The sequence below is a fragment of the Somniosus microcephalus genome, chromosome 9 (genome assembly GCF_052327205.1).
Source record: "Somniosus microcephalus isolate GS21.2 chromosome 9, FLI_Smic_1.0, whole genome shotgun sequence".
Taxonomy (NCBI): domain Eukaryota; kingdom Metazoa; phylum Chordata; class Chondrichthyes; order Squaliformes; family Somniosidae; genus Somniosus; species Somniosus microcephalus.
Window position 1 is genome coordinate 203,272,485 of NC_140995.1, and position 21,169 is coordinate 203,293,653.

Here is a 21,169-nt window from a genome sequence, read left to right on the forward strand (position 1 = left end):
ATACCTTCAGGCACTGTCTGTGCTTGGCCGGGCCTGTGGTTGTAAGGATGTAAAGGCCGCCGTGTACACAGAGGAACTTATCCGGGACGCTTTTGTAGCGGGCCACAGATCCAATTACACCCGACAGCGACTGTTGGAGCAGAGTGACCTCGACCTCAACAAGGCCTCTGAACTCGCACTATCATTGGATGCAGCCTACCGGGGCATGGATGCCTACTCCTCTGCACCGTGGACGCCGCGGGGAATGACAGCCTGGGACACGGTAGGACCGCCTCATAGCGCCATGCCACCCCAGCAACGGCCCAACTACCGCAGCAGTGTCCCAAGGCCAGACAGCAGTGCCCCAAGGCCAGAAATGTTACTTCTGTGGCCAGGCAAAACACCCCAGAGCGCGCTGCCCGGCGAAAAACGCGATCTGCGGGAAGAAGGGACACTACGCTAACGTCTGCAGGGCCAAAGCCACCCCGAACCCCAGCAGCGCCACGTGTGGGCCATGCGGGCCGCCATCTTGGGCCTCCCCGGCCATGTGTGAACCACCGGTACAGCAGCCATTTTGGACGCCTCCAGCCACATGGGGATCATGGACGCCGCCATCTTGGACGACAGCCGGAACGCAGCAGGCCCCCAACACCGCCTCATCTGATACCCGCAGCGACACACCGACCCCTACGCTGGCATCCGTTACACTGGACCAAGCGAGACCGCACCAGCTGGCCAGTTCCACAATGGACATTAAGGTAAATGGCCACGATACAATCTGCCTTTTTGACTCTGGGAGCACGGAGAGCTTCATCCACCCCGACACGGTGCGGCGTTGCTCTCTCCCAGTCCTGCCTGCGCACCAGCGGATTTCTATGGCCTCCGAGTCCCAGTCGGCGGACATCGGCGGCTACTGCGTAGTGACACTCGTAGTAGACGGGACCGTGTACGGTCATTTTAAACTTCTGGTCCTGCCCGACCTCTGCGCTGCCGTCCTGCTGGGGTTAGATTTTCAGTGCCACCTTAAAAGTGTTACGATGGCGTACGGTGGACCCCTACCCCCACTCACAGTCCGCAGCCAGCAGCTCCCAAATTGCCCGCCGCGCACCAGGTGCAACCTCTCCACACTCAGAGTCACCCCCCCACCACTGTTTGCTAACCTCACCCCCGACTGTAAGCCCATCGCCACAAAGAGCAGGCGATACAGTGCCGGGGACAGGGTTTTCATTAAAACCGAAGTGGAGCGGCTCCTGAAGGAAGGGATTATTGAGGGCAGCACCAGCCCCTGGCGAGCCCAGGTTGTGGTCGTTAAGACCGGCGAGAAGCAGCGCCTGGTCATCGACTACAGCCAGACAATAAATCGCTACACCCTGCTGGACGCCTACCCACTCCCCCGCATAGCTGATATGGTCAACCAGATCGCGCAGTACCGCGTCTTCTCGACCATTGACCTGAAATCAGCGTACCACCAGCTCCCTATCCACCCTGAGGACCGCCAGTATACTGCCTTTGAGGCAAACGGCCGCCTCTACCACTTCCTTAGGGTTCCCTTTGGCATCACCAACGGGGTCTCCGTCTTCCAAAGGGAGATGGACCGGATGGTAGATCAAAATGCGTTGCAGGCCACTTTCCCATATCTGGACAATGTGACCATCTGCGGCCGTGACTTGCAGGACCATGACGCAAACCTCGAAAAATTCCTCCGCACCGCCCAACTCCTGAACCTGACATATAACAAGGAGAAGTGCATATTCCGCACAAACCGCCTCGCCATCCTTGGCTGTGTTGTGGAACACGGAGTCATCGGCCCCGACCCCGACCGGATGCGTCCCCTTATGGAGCTCCCACTGCCCCACTGCCTCAAGGCCCTGAAGAGGTGCCTCGGGTTTTTCTCCTATTATGCCCAGTGGGTCCCCTACTATGCAGACAAGGCCCATCCGCTGATCAAGTCCACCTCTTTTCCCTTGATGGCAGAGGCCCGCTTAGCCTTCCACCGTATCAAGGAAGACATTGCCAAAGCCACCATGCACGCAGTGGACGAATCCATCCCCTTCCAGGTGGAAAGCGACGCGTCCGACTTTGCCCTGGCCGCTACCCTCAATCAGGCGGGGAGACCCGTGGCCTTCTTTTCACGAACCCTCCAAGGCCCGGAGACCAGACACTCCGCTGTTGAGGCGGCGGCCCAGGCGATTGTGGAGGCTGTGCGTCATTGGAGGCACTACCTGGCCGGAAAACGATTTACCCTGCTCACTGACCAACGTTCAGTTGCTTTCATGTTTAACAACAAGCAGAGGGGCAAAATCAAAAATGACAAGATCTTGAGGTGGAGAATCGAACTTTCCACCTACAATTACGAGATCTTGTACCGGCCCGGGAAGCTCAATGAACCCCCGGATGCGCTATCGCGTGGCACCTGCGCCAGCGCGCAGATCGATAAGACTGCGGGCCCTCCACAATGACCTCTGCCACCCAGGGGTCACCAGGTTCTTCCACTTCATCAAGGCCTGCAACCTGCCTTACTCTATCGAGGAGGTCAGGACCATGACCAGGAACTGCCAAGTCTGCGCTGAGTGCAAACCGCACTTTTATAGACCAGACAGGGCCCACCTGATAAAAGCCACTCGCCCCTTAGCGTTGATTTTAAAGGGCCTCTCCCCTCCTCCGACCGCAATGTGTACTTCCTCAATATTATTGATGAGTACTCCCGTTTCCCGTTCGCCATCCCCTGCCTGGACATGACCAGTGCCACGGTCATTAAATGTCTGAACGACCTCTTCACCCTGTTCGGTTTCCCCAGCTATATCCATAGCGACCGGGGCTCATTGTTTATGAGCGACGAACTCCGTCAGTACCTGCTAACTAGGGGTATTGCCACAAGCAGGACCACCAGCTACAACCCCCGGGGGAACGGACAGGTGGAAAGAGAAAATGCGACAGTTTGGAAGGCCGCCCTGCTAGCCTTAAAGTCTAGGGGCCTTCCAACCTCCCGCTGGCAGGATGTGCTCCCCGATGCGCTCCACTCTATTCGGTCACTGCTCTGCACTGCCACTAACGCCACCCCTCATGAGAAAATGTTTGTCTTCCCAAGGAAGTCCACATCGGGGACATCGCTACCGCCATGGCTGACGTCCCCAGGGCCGGTCCTACTGAGAAGGCACGTGAGGACCCATAAAACGGACCCCCTGGTCGAGAGGGTCGACCTCCTCCACGCCAACCCCCAGTATGCTTACATTGCATACCCGGACGGGCGGAGGACACAGTCTCCATAAGAGACCTTGCACCCTCGGGGGCCGCAGTAACCCACTACTCACTACCACCCCCCCCCCCCCCCCAACGATCCGATATCCAGCCCCCGCAGACGGCAGGCCTGGGCCCCGCGACCTGCTCGACATCTACGAGGACGACACGCCTGTGCCACAGCCCACGCAGGACTCGACGCCGGAAGCTCCACTACCCCTGCCGTCGCCACGCCGATCACAGCGGCAGACAAGACCTCCGGAGAGACTCCAATACACTAACTTTTAATACACGTCACCCCGCCGGACTCAATTTTAAACAAGGGGTGAATGTGGTAAACCACTGTTTGTATTCCACTGTGTACATGCCTGGACATGCCTCGGCTGACTCCTCCCACAAGTCCTGGTATAAAGGTGACTGCTCCCCAGCCCTTTGTATTTCTGGACCGGTCGACCACTCGAGGCAGACCTTCATTCTTTTGTTAATAAAAGCCTTTAGTTACTCTCTTAACTCTCAGTCTTTTATGAGTAATTGATAGCGCATCAAGTGGGAAAGCTGCACGTCAATGTCACAATGGAAAAAAAGCCACGTGAACCTTTAGAATGGAAAAGCCCAGTATCAACAGGTCAATATTTCACTCATTTTGATGAACCCACCTTTGGAAAAAATTGTGATGTCTTATTTCCCCTCCAAGTGAAATTTCTAATGACCAAAATAAGGAGCTAAACAAAATATCAAAAAACTACATATTCCACAACATGATCAACCGAATTGCCTTTTATGTCCTAGTACATTCATCAACAAATTTATTTGAAGGCCTCAGCCTCTCAAAAGCCAGGGCTTGAACTTGATAATTTTACCTGGAGCAATGAGACCATTAGCAGAATATTGATCCTGCATCTGAGGAGATGCAAACTTTCCCAGCATCAGTAGTAATTAGCTCGCTAAACGATAGAATACTTCTCTCTTCTTTGTAGTTTTGGGGAGAGAAAGAGTGCATCAGCACGCTCACCATGCCCTCTAAGTAATCAATTTAATCGGTGAAACTAGTGATGCAACTAGCAGACCAAATAAGAGAATCTTTACAGCCCAGTCAATCGGATAATCATACAATAGTACAGCACAGGAGGCCATTCAGCCCATCGAGTCTGCACCAGCTCTTTTGAAGAGCAATGCAGTTAGTTCCATTCCCCCACTCTTTCCCCATATCTCTGCAATTTTTTCTCCAAGTATTTATCCAATTCCCTTTTGAAGGCTTCTATTGAATCTGTACCCACCACCCAATCAGGCCGTGCATTCTAAATCCTAACCACTCGTTGCATAAAAAAGTTTTTCCTCATGTCGCCTTTGGTTCTTTTGCCAATTACCTTAAATCAGTGCCCTCTGGTTATCAACCTTTCAGCCATCGAAAACTGTTTCTCTATTTAAACACCTCTATCAAATCTCCTCTTAGCCTTCTCTGCTCTAAGGAGGACAACCCTAGCTTCTCTAGTCTATCCACATAACTGTAATCCCTCATTCCTGGAACCATAGTAAATCTCAGTACCCTCTCCAAAGCCTTCATGTCCTTCCTAAAGTGTGATGCCCTTATGACGATGACGACAACTCTTCCAGCCAGAGGGGTGACTTTCAGGCCATAGGACCAACTCTGTAAATCCTAAAACTTAATGTTGGGGGGTCTCTCAGCGACAAAGTGTTTAATAGTGATATTGCTAAATCTTTAACAAATGGGAAAGGGGAGGGGAAAATAGAGGGAAGGTCGAGGTCGCTCAAAGTCCAGGAATGAGTCTGAAAACAATAAATCCAATGTTTGCAGATACCGTAGAAAGTTTCAAACTGGTGATGCCAGACCTGGGATCCTGCCCATCCATTGCTGCTAGGGGACTATTTTCCTCATCCTCTGGTCCCACTCAACTTTAAACACATCCTTCTGGCTGAGATTTAAGCCCCAGCCTCTGTCCATTTGGACCCTATCCAGCTCAGCTTGTGCCCCCTGAAAAAAATTCAAACTTTGGAACTGTAGCCCTGGCTGACTCTGCTCCCAAGAGATCTGCAGCCAATATTAAAATTAATTAACTTATTTAATTTTAAAGCTTCAGGCCTCATATGGACTTACTCCACTGCCTACTCATTCCCCCTCCCCCCGAAAAAATTACAATTTCAGGCCCTGCTGCCCATTTTAATGCCAAACAGACTCACTCCCAAAGACCTCCGCCTGATATTAAAAAAAACATTGCGCCTTCAGTTCCACTCCCTTTGCTCTTCCCCAGAAGGGCTCCAGCCTGGCTTTCTTGTTTCATGCTAGAAGGGTGGCTCCCTGCCACTAATGCCCCTAATCTTCACTGTTTCCAAGCAGTAAATTCAAACTGGCAATTTATTTTAAATGGCTTATAGCACATTATTCTATTTATAGCACTAAAAGCTCTAACAAAATGCTGGTTTCTGAGTTCATTGCTTGGAAGCAACAGTTTGGCGGGGGGGGGGGGGGAAAAGATAGCTGCATATAATAGAGGGCATCATAGGGCATGAAATAAAAGAGGGTAGAAACAAAAAGCCGGTTTGCTGGCATCCTGTGACGCCATGGAGCAGTTAACTTTCTATAAACTTGTTTGACAGAGGGGATAGGAGTGGAAGCTATGGGAAAATTAGGCAAAACATAGGAGGAAACAAGCAGGTAACAACCTTAAAATAAAAGGATGGGAGCGCACAAAAGATGCAAAGGCAGGAAATGAGGTCAGCAAGGGCTCAGGCAAAAGGAGGTTAATAATGGAGGGGCACAATGAAAAGGTGGTAGGGGACATAAGGCTAGGTGGCATAAAGAGCAGTAAACACGAATGAACATAGGATTGACTAGACCGGTAAAGGGCAAGAGAGGTTGCAATGGCGCAATGTGCACAAATGGCACAAGGAGCAACAGGAAAGTACGAGAGAATATGCAAGCAAACAGAAGTTATTTAAACAGGAATAGCTAGAGAAGGCAAACAGGTAATGAATGCGATCACAACACAGCAGCAGGTGGCAAGACTAATGGTGTAAGGGGAAGAGGAAGGGCTCCCAAGCTCTCAATCCATATTTTCCCTGCACCCACAGCAAGAAAATATGGCCTGCGAGAGAGGCACCCCGGAAAATACAACAGAAATACTGTGAGCTATACCATGGGAGATCCACTTGTGTATTAGGAGTTGAGTGCACTGACATCTTGATAGACTTTTTCTTTTACACCTATTGGGAAGTGCAGCTGCATTTAATCAGGCTGGCCTATCCAGTTAACAACTTACATTTATAGAACACTTCCAAGGTTCCAATGCGCTTCATAGAAATGTAATTTTAAAAACGGACACCAAGCCAAAGAGGAGATCTTAGGAGGTCAAAGAGGTGAGTTTTGAGGAGGGTCTTAAAGAGGAGAGGATAGGTGAAATTACAGGAGGTAATTCCAGAGTATGGGTCTATGTGGCTGAAGGTATGTCCAATGGTGGAGCAAAGGGAATAGGAGAATGCACAAGGCCAAAGTTGGAGGAACAGAGTTTCCTAAGTGGGTTGTAGGACTAGAGGAAGTTGAGAGAGATAGGAAGGGCAAGGCCACGAAGAGATTTAAACACGAGGATAGGAATTATAGAACTGGGAGCCAATGGAAATTATAAATGGCAGAAATGGTGGGTGATTGGGACTTGGTGCAAGATAGGGTAGTGGCAGCAGAGTTTAGGATGAGCTGAAGTTTACGGGGGGGGGGGGGGGGGGGGGAGAATGGCGATCAAGAGAGCATCAGATTAGTAGAGTCTGGCGGTGACAAAGCCATGGTTGAGTGTTTCAGAAGGAGATGGACACCGGAGGTGGGTGATATTACAGTGGTGGAAGTCAGCAGTAATGCAGCATAGTCGCAATCACAGAGGATGTAATTTGTGACCGTTTATGTTGTGGTGGGAGTAAATATCTGATCAGTGATTCAAATGAAGTTGCAGGAAAGCTGGGCTGAGATTTGGGACAATACCACATTCGAGGACCTTGAAGAGGAAAGGGCGATTGGAAATTGGATGATAGTTTGCAAGAACACGGGGTCAAGGGTGAGTTTTTTTGAGCAGGGGTGATGACTGCTTTGAAAGGGATAAGGACAGTAGCTGATATGGGGGGAACCATTTAGAATGTAAGCTGGTACAGTGGGCAAGAAAGGAAGTTGGGTGGCCATCAGTTTAGTAAGAATGGGGTCAAGGAAGAAAGAGGTGGGTTTTCTGGATGAGCTCAGAGACAGCATGAGGAGAGACAGCAGAAAAACAAGAAAGTTGCAGGTTTAGGGCTAGGGCAGTGGTGAGCCTGGGAGGATGTTTGGCTTGTTGGGCAAGGGAGAAGTATTGGGGGGGGGGGGGGGGGGGAGGGTGGTGGAGAGAAAGAGAGCGCAGGCAGCTGAATCGTCACAAGCTTGGTGACAAAAGTCCTTGAGCGCCCCACATTGTTGTTGGAGGAGAGGGTGGAATGGGCAAGAGAGTAAGTTTTAAGGAGCTGTCTGGTAGTGGAGAAAATAATAGGCATGATCTTTGCTCTCTAGGGTGATCTTGGAGTAGTGGTAAGTTTTGGAAGAGGAAGGTGAGCACCCCCCCACTCCTCAATCTCTAACCTCCTCTAGCCCTACAACCCTGCACCCCAAACTGTGTTCCTCCGATTCTTGCGTTTCATGCATACCGCACTCCCTTTGCCCCATTGGTGGATATGTTTTCAGCAATCTAGGTCTTTGCTCTGGAATTCACTCCATAACGCTCTGCATCTCCATCTTCCTCGTCTCCTTTAAGACCCTCTTTAAAACTCAGCTTTTAGTCCCCTTCATTGGCTCGGTGTCCATTTTTGTTTGATTATATTTCTGCGAAGTACTGTAGGATGTTACAGGTGCTAAATAAATGCAATTTATTGTTGCTAATAGTGCTTAATGTAGTCAGCTAGATCTGATGGTGGATGACTGTGCGACAGATACGTTCATCTGCACAGTTTGTACTTGAGGTAGCAAAGATATGGGCCACACCACGGAGAATGACCGAGAAGGGAGACAGTAAAGGTTTTGCTGAGAACAAGGGCTTCAAAAGGTGGAGGCAAGAGTGGTTGAGCAGATTGACAGCTGCAGAAGTATGGAAAATGGAGGGCCAAAGGTTTAGCAATTGAGAGTTTGAATGTGCAGTTTTAAGTGATGGGGGTGGGGGTGGGGGAAAGTTCTTTGGTGTGTGGACACAGAAGTAGGGCTCAAAAGGGAGTTGGGGGGGGGGGGGGGGGGTTGTGAGGGATACAAGGAACTGGTTGAAGATAGCCCTGTGATTGAGACCACAGGACTAGAGAGGATACAGGAAATCACAAGTTTCCAGGACATGGCCATGAATATGGGTAGCAGGATTTATATGAAGGGAGAAGTTAAAGGAGGACAGTAGGGCAGCAAATTTAGAGAAAAGGGGAAAGGGAGCTGCCATGGAAACTGAAATCACCGAGGATAAGGAGTCACTCAGTGGATGGGAGGATACCGCGTTGAGAAATTTAGGGGGTGCTGGGGGCAGCAAGACAAGAATTTTTAAAAGGAAGCAAAAGGAGTGGAATATGCTCAAAAGGAGAAGGTACCAGAGGAGTCTTATTACAGAGATAGTGAGGGGCAAGGCCATGAGAGGATTTAAACGTGAAGATGAGAATTTTAAACGTGAGGCATTGAGGGACTGGGAGCCAATGTAGGTTAGTGACAACAGGAGTAATGGGAAAGCAGGACAGGATACGAGCAGATGTTTGGATGATCAGAATTTTACTGAGGGTGGAGGGTGCGAGCCGAGGTTCTGACCATATATCCTTTCCATCAAATAAGATGCGGAGGTTGCGAACAGTCTGGTTCAGCCCGAGACAGTGGCTGGAGTGCGTGCATTCTGTGGTAAGTTTGTCATGGGGACGAAGATAATGGCTTTGGCCTTCCTAATGTTTATCTGGTTCATCCAAGTCTAGGTATCAGACAAGACAAGCAGTTTGACAGCAGAGGCAGTGGAGGAGGCAAGAAAGGCGGTGGGAGGCATTGGTGTCGTCTGCTTATGTATGCTTAAAAAACACTGACGTAGTAATCTGTCCAGCAGAAGGGAACTGTGCATTGATCACCTGACATTCTTGATTGGCAGCTGCTTGTAAATCCCCAACAGGTTACCAGGGTCAGATGAAACCAGGAGAAAATAACTGTCTTCTTTTCCCATTTTGATTTTTTAAAATTCTTTTTAAACCGGATGCTGTTCGTTTTTGGTAGGCTCCTTATCTGTTCAGTTAAAAATTTTGCACTATTTATGAATAATATTTGAGCTAAACATGTACTTGTAGGTCTCATTTTAAGCACGCACACAGTATTAGCTCCACTCAAAGCATGACACCCCAGGAGAGTCACATACAACTGCTTTTTTGTTCACATCTGTTGTGCTATAAATAAAGCGTAACATCCTGTATACCCTGTACTTGGTCTAGTACATTCACATTAAACTCTCAGACACCAAGAGCCATTATATACACAGAATGTAGATTACCCAAACCTGAAGCTATACTCTACTGACCTGCTTCCACCATTATAAGGCAACTTCAACCTGGAACCCAGCTCTGTGTTGATGTTTGTTTAGCACCAGTGAAGGTTCCCACATTCAGGTTCACAACATTCTGAGCAGATATGAGTGAATCAAAGTTAAAGTCTAACCCATCTGCATCCATGAGTTCATTGCGAATGATGGATTCCACATCACAGTCTAAACTTCCATTGAACATATCCAAGTCCAGATCACTGGGGAACTTGTCTTGGCCCATAGCAGGAAGAGTCATGCTACCAGGATATAAGGAAGGGCCAGAGAGTGTATCAGACAATCCTATTTGCATAGATTGATTGGCAGATGACTGAAGCTGATGCTTAGTGGAGATTGTGTTGGAGTCTGTTGGTAAAGCTACGTGATTCATGGAGTTTGACAAGGCACTATCGCCACTAAGTGCAGAACTCGGAGGTGGAGACTGGCGATGTAGCGGATTATGATTTGCCAGATTAGATTGGGCAGTGAAGGATGACATCATTGGATCATTATGAAGCATCAGATTTCTGTGTGAATTTTGTAAAGACACAGCTGAACTTGCCTGAGACATCAGAGGATCTGTCTGAGTCATCATGACATCACTGTGACTTAGAGAATCAGATGCAAGGAGATCTTGCAAAGTTTGGTTGCCAAAACGAGAAATGGAAGAAAAAGTAGCTTGCTTGTTTTCTTGAATGGTTTGCATGGGAGTCTGACGCAAAGCATTCAAAGCAGGTGGTCCAAATATGGAATTACTGAAACTGTTTGGGGAACCTAAACCAGAACTCTTTGAGCCATAAGTAAAACTTGAGCTCCTTTGCATGAGGCCCCCGGGTGATGACTGCTGAGCAGGAGTTAAGCTAATATTGTCCAGTAAGTCACCCATCAGATGTTCTTTCAATCCATCATTCAGGTTCATGGTTCCAGCCATGTCAGTTAACCTAGGCAGTTCAACAGTGCATGGTTTACTTGCAGTTGGGGAAACACTGGATGGACTGGAGTACAGCATGGGAGACAATGGAGCAGCATCGTCATCTTGAACAGTGTCAAGTTCAGGATTGGCTATTATAGGAGAAAGCCGCCCACTCAAAGTACTGGCATTTGAGTTAGTACGAGAACGAAAGTCTGTCCACGCATCAAATTCATCACTACTGCGGGATGTTGGGCTACCAGGCCATTTTGCGTGTTGTGACGGGCTGTCAGCATTAGCTTCTTGTGCAGCTTGCAGAGCTGCCTTTTTTTTTGCTGCTCTCCCCCTGCTTTTTGCATATTTGTTGCTATTGTCCATGGAAACAGCACGTCTTCGTGGAGACTTCCCACCTTTTCCACCATCTGGATTGATCATCCACCAAGAACTTTTGCCTGTACCTTCATTCTGTACTCTGATAAATCTGCTGTGCAGTGAAAGGTTGTGGCGAATTGAATTCTGAAAAAGGGAAAATGAAAAATATTACTTGCATACCACTGAGGCAGAAACAAAGATTTTTTAAAAAGAAAACTGACAACTGTATATTCTCTATGAAAGGAAATTAAAACACATCAAGGGTTAAACTACGCCAACTTAAATGTTTTCTTTAGCACAAAGTATTGCTGCTGTCCAGATGGGTGTATACACATACAAGTCATGAAGGGAGAGAGAGTTGTATATCCACGCTCACAGACAACGCTACATCAGAATTGGCGAAAAACCATGGCAGATGGAGTTTAATTTGGAGAAGATCCACTTTGGATCCAAGAAAGATAAATAGGGATATTTTCTTAGTGAGGAGATGCTAGGAGTTGTGCTGGAACAAAGATTTAGGTGACCATATACACAAATCACTAAAAGCTAATGCACAGGTACAAAAAGCAGTCAAAAAGTCTAATGGAATATTGCCCTTTGTTTCAAGGGGGTTGGAATTCAATAGTGAGGAAGCGATACTTCAGTTGCACAGAGCATTGCTCAGATCCCATCTGAGTACTGCGTTCATTGGATACTGAACCACAGGACAGATATATTACACCTTGGAAGGTGTACAGTGCAGATTTACCAGAATGATACCAGGGTTTAAAGCGTTAAATTATGAGGACAGGTTGCATAAACTGGGTTTGTATTCCCTTGAGTTTAGGTTGAGGAGTGATAGGTTGAGGAGTGATCTGATCAAGTTGTTTAAAATGATAGAGGGATTCAACAGGGTAGATACAGAGAAACTAATTATGGTGGTGGAATACAAAGAGTTTAATATTATTATAGCCATGCCACTTGAGTGAAATTAGGAATCACTTTCACAAAAAAGGTAATAGAAATCTGGAACTCCATGAAGTTTGTGGCCGCTGTTTCAATTGAAATTTAAGACTGAGATTGATAGATTGTTGTTGTGCAAGGGTATCAAGGGATCCAGAACAAAGGCAGGTAAATGGAGTTCAGGTACAGGCCTGCCACGATATTTTTGAATGGTAGAACAGGCTTGAGAAGCTGAATTGTCCACTCTAGTTCCTATGAAGGGATAGCAGAGAGTTAAAGAACCAAAGGGTGTGCGAAAGGATGCAAGGCTGGAAGAGTGTGTAGATATACAGGAAACTTTCGATTTACCGGCACCTAAATAACCGAAAATCTCGGTGTGGTGATTATTCTTTATGTTTAGTAAGAAGTATTGTGATTGGTTGTTTGTTTCCTGCCTTGGGATATATGCTGTAATCTCATTGGTAGTTGATGTCATGTGATTTGTGGTGGCCATCTTAAATTCAGTTCTTTCCAGCCTTTAGTTGGGACTGGGTGTTGAAAGATGTGCTACAGGATTTTTAAGTTAATAAAGCCTAGATTAGAAAGGCAAATCTATTCTTTATTTCACTCGGTTAACCAACAAAATTCAGGAGTAGGTTTAAGTTTTACTTCATATTGTACTTGCCTTCCTCGATCTGTTGCTGTGCAAGGGTGTGGCTGCAGCTGTTGCTAAGCTACAGAGACACTTGAAACTTGTGGCCATTGTTCTGCACCTGTTGCTAAGCAACAGGGTTTGTTGCTTTATACGGAGCTCTCAGCTCTCTATCTTTTACTATAGCTCTCGGCTATCTGGATTTTTTGATGAACCGGCACTATGTCGGTCCCGTCGGTGCCGGATAAAAAAAAGTTTCCTGTATGATGAGGCAAGACCAGAGCGATTTGAAGGGGAGGACAAGGATTTTAAATTTAGTGCATTGAAGGACATGGAGCCAATGTAGCTCAATGAGGACCAGAGTGATGGGTGAGCAAGCCAGGATTATGGGCAACTGAATTTTGAACAACTTGAGTCTTTATGGAGGGTACATGATGGGAGGCCGGTTGACACTGGATAAATTAATTCTGGGGCAGTGCAGTGATGCAAATTCAACCTCTCATGCTCGCTTGCTGTAGTAGCCATGGGGGAAAAAAAATGGTTGCACAAAATTAACGTTTATTACATAACTAAGCTAATGTTTAGCTACTGAATATATAAATTATCCCAAATGTAAAAAAAAGGGGCCATATTCCGATGTGTCAAGAACCCACTTGACAGATCCTCCACCTGCCTGGGAAAAGGGCCTCCACGGGCAGAGAGTTGCGCTTTCTGCACAACTTCCGTCCGCTGAAAACCTTTAAAAATCTTACGCCTGGTAAAAGCAGGCGCATGGCCTGCATTTATCAGCATAAGAGTTTTAAAAAATTTAAATAATTTTTTTCCACTCATTTATATAAAATTTATAATTACTTTTTTTTTTAAGTTTATTTTTAGCCCTGTAAAAAGCTAATTTTTTTCTCAAAATATTTGTTTAGAATATAATTAAATAAGTGATTTAAAAAAATGTATTTAATGTTCAACTGTTTTTTTTATTTTTTTATAAAGTGATCCCCATTCATACTTTTGACAGATCTATGCGTAAAGATCGTCAAAAGTGTGAAGGGGGATTCCCTTATTTGATTGGATACGCGCGGGCAGAGGCCCAGGTATCCCAAGCGCGCATGCGGGAACCAGAGGCGCCCAGGATTGCAAGTCTCCATACCTCCCGGGCTACCAGATAAATGCGTAGTTTTTTTTTTAAACAACGTCTGAGGCATCCACCTGCGGGAAGCCTCCAATTGCAAATTTTAGGCCATGGTTTCCTTGCAAGTTACTAAGTCCAATCATTTGAGAAGTAACTGCTTCATCCCACAACAGACCTGTAAGTTTCCTTTTGTGCAGACGTTAAACACATTTCTTTATTAGCAATTAGTAGTACACTGATAGTTTCAGTGAACGAGATTTCTTTAGTCTCTCCACATTAGACATTTATATCTTCACCCCTTCCCCTCATTTCAATCTAAAAACGGAGAAACATTTGGACACAACTTATCAATTTTTCCTCTCATTTAATATTTTTGGTATATTTTGTGAACACTTGAGAAAAAGCATTTTTGTTCCTCTTTTAGCATAAAGAATTTCCAGATCATGCATTGAATGGGTCAGGAGCAGAGTAAATATCTTGCACGACCCTGACAATGGAGCTTGACCATGGAAGATTCAAACACGTCCTAAAAAAGTAAAGGGTGTTCTATCCCACTTTACCATTCGTCTTGTAGTTCATTTTAATTCTCGTTTTGCAACCAACCTCCATAAGTTTCCCTCTTTTGCAGAGTACAGGATTTTGCTGGGGTTCAGATTGCCAATCTGTACTTGGGATTACACACATCAAAACTGGCTGTCACAGACCAACCTGAACCAAACCGAGAGATTGCACAAAGGGCAGCAGGCTTGGTGTTTGGAGCTCTTCTCATAGGGCACGTCATCCTAAACTCAGCTCCGCACCAACATTTCTAAATCTCTCCCTGAGCTCAGACTTGATAACGGAGAGTTTTCATAGAATGATCGAAATGACTGCACAGGAGGCCATTTGGCCTCCTCCACTGAGGCCCCAAACAGTACTGTCACACTCTCCTGTAACCCAATTCTCACCAAATCTTTTATATTCCTCCTTTACAAATACTTATCCCATTCCTTTTTAAATGATGTTCTAGTCTCTGCCTCAATAGTTACTTGTCGTGAACCATGCAATGTCCAATAGCCCTCGGTTCAAAAACTTTCCTTCTTCCTTCCCCCTCAACTCTTCCAGTGAGAGTCCTGTTTTTGTCCTGTTGGTCTCGATTCATCTACTAGTGGAAAGAATCTTTCACTATTTACCTACAGTAAAAGTTACCCAGGTTTCACTCACCCATTTACTGGATGCTCTTCTTGGTACCAGACCCACTCACCACATTGCAGCTGCTGTGCCCAGAGCTACAGGAAATGCTAGGCCCCACACCCATCACATTTCCCAGTCACCCTTGTGCCAGAGCCCCAATCCCAGCTCCCCCAAATCTCCAACTCTTCTCTCAGGCCCCCATCCCTCGATTCCCATTCTCCCTCTCTTGTGACCACCAATCCCCCTCGCCCCTAACCACCAGTCTGCTGTCAATCTCTCCCATTGGCCCAAGCCCCAATCCTCCACCACCCTGTCCCCATTGGCCCAAGCCCCAATCCCCCCACCACCCTGTCCCCAATGGCCCAAGCCCCAATCCCCACCACCCTGTCCCCATTGGCCCAAGCCCCAATCCCCCCACCACCCTGTCCCCATTGGCCCAAGCCCCACCACCCTGTCCCCATTGGCCCAAGCCCCAATCCCCCCACCACCCTGTCCCCAATGGCCCAAGCCCCAATCCCACCACCCTGTCCCCAATGGCCCAAGCCCCAATCCCCACCACCCTGTCCCCAATGGCCCAAGCCCCAATCCCCACCACCCTGTCCCCATTGGCCCAAGCCCCAATCCCCCCACCACCCTGTCCCCAATGGCCCAAGCCCCAATCCCCCCACCACCCTGTCCCCAATGGCCCAAGCCCCAATCCCCACCACCCTGTCCCCAATGGCCCAAGCCCCAATCCCCACCACCCTGTCCCCATTGGCCCAAGCTCCAATCCCCCCACCACCCTGTCCCCAATGGCCCAAGCCCCAATCCCCCCACCACCCTGTCCCCAATGGCCCAAGCCCCAATCCCCACCACCCTGTCCCCATTGGCCCAAGCCCCAATCCCCCCACCACCCTGTCCCCAATGGCCCAAGCCCCAATCCCCCCACCACCCTGTCCCCAATGGCCCAAGCCCCAATCCCCACCACCCTGTCCCCATTGGCCCAAGCCCCACCACCCTGTCCCCATTGGCCCAAGCCCCACCACCCTGTCCCCATTGGCCCAAGCCCCAATCCCCCCACCACCCTGTCCCCAATGGCCCAAGCCCCAATCCCCACCACCCTGTCCCCATTGGCCCAAGCCCCAATCCCCACCACCCTGTCCCCAATGGCCCAAGCCCCAATCCCCACCACCCTGTCCCCATTGGCCCAAGCCCCACCACCCTGTCCCCATTGGCCCAAGCCCCACCACCCTGTCCCCATTGGCCCAAGCCCCAATCCCCCCCACCACCTTGTCCCCGGTCATCCGCTCAGAATTTCTTGACGAAAACTGAATTCTGAGGTTACCCAAGGATGAAATTTAGGACATTGTCCTAGGATCATTTGATCATACTATATTATGTCTATTCAATTAGTGATAATAGATAAGGTAATGAAATTCAGTTAAGACAGCAGTCTTCCAAGAAAAAAGGGATTCAAAAGGAAGTACAAGTTTCACTACAAAATTTTCAATTTTGAGGGGTTGAAGGGAAACAAGGCAGATTAGACAAGTTTTTTTTTTTTTTTTTTAAATGAGCTATGATGCAAGTGGATGTTTTCCAAGAGAACATTTCTGGGATGGTAGGTTATTATGCCAATGTGACTGCCAAAAAAAAGTTCCTGCACATTAAGACAAGTCTCTAGAGAAACACCAAATTTCTGCATATTTTTTGGAGGCAAATATATCCCAAAATAATGAAGCCCTTCAATAGTCTTCAATGAAAAAGTTTGCAGTACTCAAGAATTTGACCAAATGTTTTAGGATAACAGATTCCTACTGGGAGATAATAAAGCAAGTGTGACAGTATTAATCCTATAATGGCCTCAGCAAAATGAATGACTAGTGTTATTTTTAAACTCTGTTCCATTTTTCCCAATCACATAAAATATGCACTGCCAAATAGTCCAATAGTGTTGCGGCCCTGTCTTTGATTCTTGAACACTACTTGAGCCCGATAATTGCGGCTGTATGCAAGTCTACAAGACTGTAGAAGCAATTGGCATCAGAGGAATCATCTTTTCAAATATGTGTGCTAGAGTCTGGTTCAGAGTCTACTGTTACATTGTTCACGACAGTCAAGAGTTGGGACAAACAGGTACAACATGTCCTACATTTTACGTGTCCCTGCATCCTCTTTGAGAAGTCATCAACTTTTGTTCTGTACAAAATGCCACTGAATTATCCAACCCACAATAGACTAGCCTTAACCAGAAACCTAAACTTTGACATGGCCAACACTACTGCTGATAGTTTCAGCATGTTAATGCATTCTGTTGGGAGACCAGGGACTTTAAACCCAGACACCTAGTAAATGGGACTTGCGCTGTTGCTTGCTAGTATCTCTTTAGTGTAGCTTTGTTACGAGAGTGGAGGTTGACTTGACCAACACTGCTGCAAGTGCGTTTTGGTGCTAACCAAGCTTTTTGGGCCCACGCTTGTTAACTTCTGCAATTAAAAGGATCAGCTTGAGGCACCATTCCAACAATCCAACATAAGATTTTGCACAATGCCACATCATGTTAAAGATTGTATGGCTATTATTCCAATGAAAGGTTTAGAGTACTTCACATACTGCTCCATTTGGCTGCTTTCTTACTTGAGGACCTGAAGCTGGTGACAATTTTTGTAAAAAGCAAGTACATTCTCTGTAGGAATAGCAATGGAAAAATGCCCAAAGGCGATCAAAACTACCCTTGGAAATAAAGTTTATGCAAGCAAGTAAAATCTTGGAGAGCAAATTTTCACAATAAGCAGAAAAATGGATTAAAAATGGAGTTGGCAAAAGGCTAGGCTATCTGTAAAATCCTGATAAGCAAGACCATTAGTTTTAGATAGACCAAAATAAACAAGATGAGTACTGATACTAGGGTATGGGAATGCTTTTAGCCAGCTGTGGTGCACATTTTATTCACTTCTTAAATCCAAATATTTCCCAAGAACAAATGTTTAATCAAAATTCCACACACTAATATTGGCAAATAAGCCTATAAAAACAACTCCTGTGCCTTGCCAATAAAAAGAGCTGCCCAATGTGTGCTTTTTTCTGCAATGCGTATGTATTCGGTATAGGTTGAAAGTGTATTAAAAAACATTTTTATTCCATCTACTTGGGATCCATCCAAACTGTCATTTATGTTGCAGGATCTTACTATAAACTCAAGACACCAGCTGCAACTGATTCAACCAGAAACAGAAGCTTTTTGTTTTAGAGAAACATATGGTATTAATTTATCATTCTGCAACGTAACAAGGAAACCACTCACTTAAAAAAAGCAAGTTGTGCAACACCAAGTTATAAAACCTCTGGAAACGATAAACTTTTCCAAAACAAAAGTTATGCTGGGAATAGTTGTAGTAACAGTCATGTACTGCTCAAATATTTCACATTTACACCTACAGTTGTGCTGGCTTTGTGCCTCAAAATAACTTGGAGATAAGTGCACATTTTTAAAACTCCCCCTCAAAATTTGGTTTTATTCATTTGGGTGGAGTGAAGCCCAGGGTATTAATGCTCTAAAGTCTATGAATGCTAAAACTGCCATAAATCTATGGGCAACACTACAAACTCTAGAATTGATTTTACTTAAGTAAACCTCTCAAATTGTTGAAATACTATAACTGTATGTTGCACTTGGACAGCATTAGCATCAATATACTGAATACACTTAGTAACTATCCAATACAGGAAGAGAAATAGAATTATTGCACGGCACTTTTAATTTTATCACTTTAAATTGCTCCCACCATCGACAAACCAGTAAGTGCTAGTACTTTCTGCTAATTTTATATAGTTCAAAATGCTCTCTAAAGTTTGAAAGGGCTAAAACCTATTAACTTGTTTATCCACAGTTCAAGTGGATAGTCTAATAAAACAAATTCACATAAGCACTATTATATTGTACTGAAATCCAGTAACAAGGATGTATAGTTTACAAAGCAGGTCTGTGCAATGGGGTTGAAAATATTAAAATGCATGTACCATTGCAATTAATTAGCATTAGAGTCCTAGTACAGATCCAATGTTAAAATAATACAGGGTAGCCATCTACCTACTTGGAGATGATAATGATCAGAACTAGATTGTTTGCGCTTCTCTCTTCTACCCGTGCACAAACCCCCCCCCTTCCCTTCAGGATTAAGCTGCTTTTCCCTTAAGAAATGAAAAGTCAGCCTGGGATAGCTGACTTTTATTACCATGCAATCAATTTACCATATATTAAGGGGGGTGGGAGGGTGCTCATACCTCTATACAACAAATACCTACACTGTGTACAAATACGAACAATGACGGATAGGTAAAGAACCTCCAGTCCATCCCACACAATTGAGATACCCTGTGCATCACATTATATGCACTCTCCACCCCACTCAAGACCATGTGATCAAACCAGATAAAAACCCAGGCTACTAATTTGCGGGGGGGGGGGGCAGTGGAATCTGACAAATTCCTCTCCAATTCACCTAGGCAATCGAAACTAGTCCAGATCACCACTCTGGCCTTGAATTCTCTGCAGTACCTACCTTTTGTATGGTGATGTCCACCCCAGCCAAAAACAGGTCCAACTTTCACTCGAAGGAATTCAGCAAATCGGCATCCACAGCATGAGACAGCAGCCTGTTCCAGATGTACACTATTATCTGGGAAAAGAACCATCTCCTAACATCTAACCTAGATCTGGTCTTGTAGAACTTGAAATTGTGACATTTGTCAACTGGAACACAATCTATTCCCTTCATTATCTTATAAACCTCAATCCGATCACCCTACGTTTATGCTTCTCTAAAGTGTAGAGTCCCAACTCTTTTAGCCTATCTTGATAACCAAGATGAATTAGTCCAGTGGCCCTCCTCTACACCCTTTCTAAAGCCTCACTATCACCCACCGTGCAAGACGGCCAAAACTGGACACAGTATTCCAACTGAGGCCTGACCACGGTCTTGTAAAAGGACAAAATAGTATCACACGTCTTAATAAATTGTCCTTATGAATGCACCCAAATGTCATACTCACTCTAGCTATCACTTCACAGCATTGCTCAAGTACCTTTAGAGATGTGTGCACTAGAATGCCCAGATCGCTTTCCATCTCCACTGTAGGAACAGAGGTTCCTAGCTGAAGAATTGAGATCGACGCAGAGAATCAAAAACAATAAAATTTAATGAACAAACGAAGTTAAACAGTAAACTGGATACAATGCAGATAGGTCTGGTCTGGTCTGGTCGAAAGCCTCTCTAGAAATGCTGGAAGGTTACGAGCACTGACGTCATCACGTTCTTCCCGCCGTTGGGGGAATCACGTGACGGGCGGTATGACGTCATCACGCGGAGTAAAGGAAAGAAGCCATAGTACAGTTAACAGATACATTAAAGGTGCAGCCCCTGCACTACATTGCTGTTAAAGGAATTATAAACAATTGTCCTGAATCCCCTGGTGGCTCCGCCACATACGCCCCCCCCCCAGAATTGTCTTTAACAGAAAAGGTAAGATGAGAAGGGGGTCTGACGAGTCTGTCCAACCGACTGCGATACTCTGGCAACTGGAACGGAGCGCTAGAAGACGAACTGGCAGTTGGCCGTGGTTGGGATGGTGCCGCAGGCGTAGGAGAAGAAGTGGCTGGCTGTGGCTGTACTGGACCGACGGTCGACGGTGGACGCCCACGACGAGGCGGTTGAGCGGTGACGACTTACTTGCTCAGATCCAGATGAGCCAGTTTTAACCGGTCGATGGAGATGTGGTCAGGCTTACCGCCAACATTGACTGTGAAAGACTTGTCACCTGAAGAGATGACGCGGAATCGACCAGTGTAAGGCGGTTTGAGCGGGTCTCTGAGCATCTTGACGAATGAAAACGTATTCAGCGCTCTTGAGCTCCACCGGGACATAGGAGCGCTGCAGGTCGTGATGAGACGTAGGCACTGGGATGAAATTCTTAGCCGCCTCTTGGTGGCTGACGAGCTGCGGAACATGGCTCCGTGTGAGGAGGAAGAAAATCGCCAGGAATTCTGAGTGGTTGGCCGCAAACCAGTTCTGCAGATGATGATTGCAGGTCGTCCTTAGGAGCCGTGCGAAGACCCAGCAGCACCCAAGGGAGTCTGTCCACCCAACCAGTCCCACGAAGACTAGCACGCAGTGCAGCTTTAAGGGACCTGTGAAATCTCTCGCACAGACCGTTTGCCTGTGGATGATAGGCGGTGGTGCAATGAAGCTTGGTACCCAAACCCTGAGCCACGGCATTCC

The 21,169-nt window shown here is 46.6% G+C and overlaps 1 protein-coding gene across 1 annotated transcript in view; it reads right to left on the reverse strand.

The window, feature by feature from the left end:
* Positions 1–21,169, reverse strand: part of foxo3b (forkhead box O3b) — an 86,222-nt gene that overhangs the window by 14,906 nt on the left and 50,147 nt on the right. The window contains exon 2 of the mRNA XM_085997776.1: positions 9,762–11,187. Coding sequence (XP_085853902.1) covers positions 9,787–11,187 — 1,401 coding nt within the window. The 3' untranslated portion in view covers positions 9,762–9,786. The remainder of the gene's footprint in view (positions 1–9,761; positions 11,188–21,169) is intronic.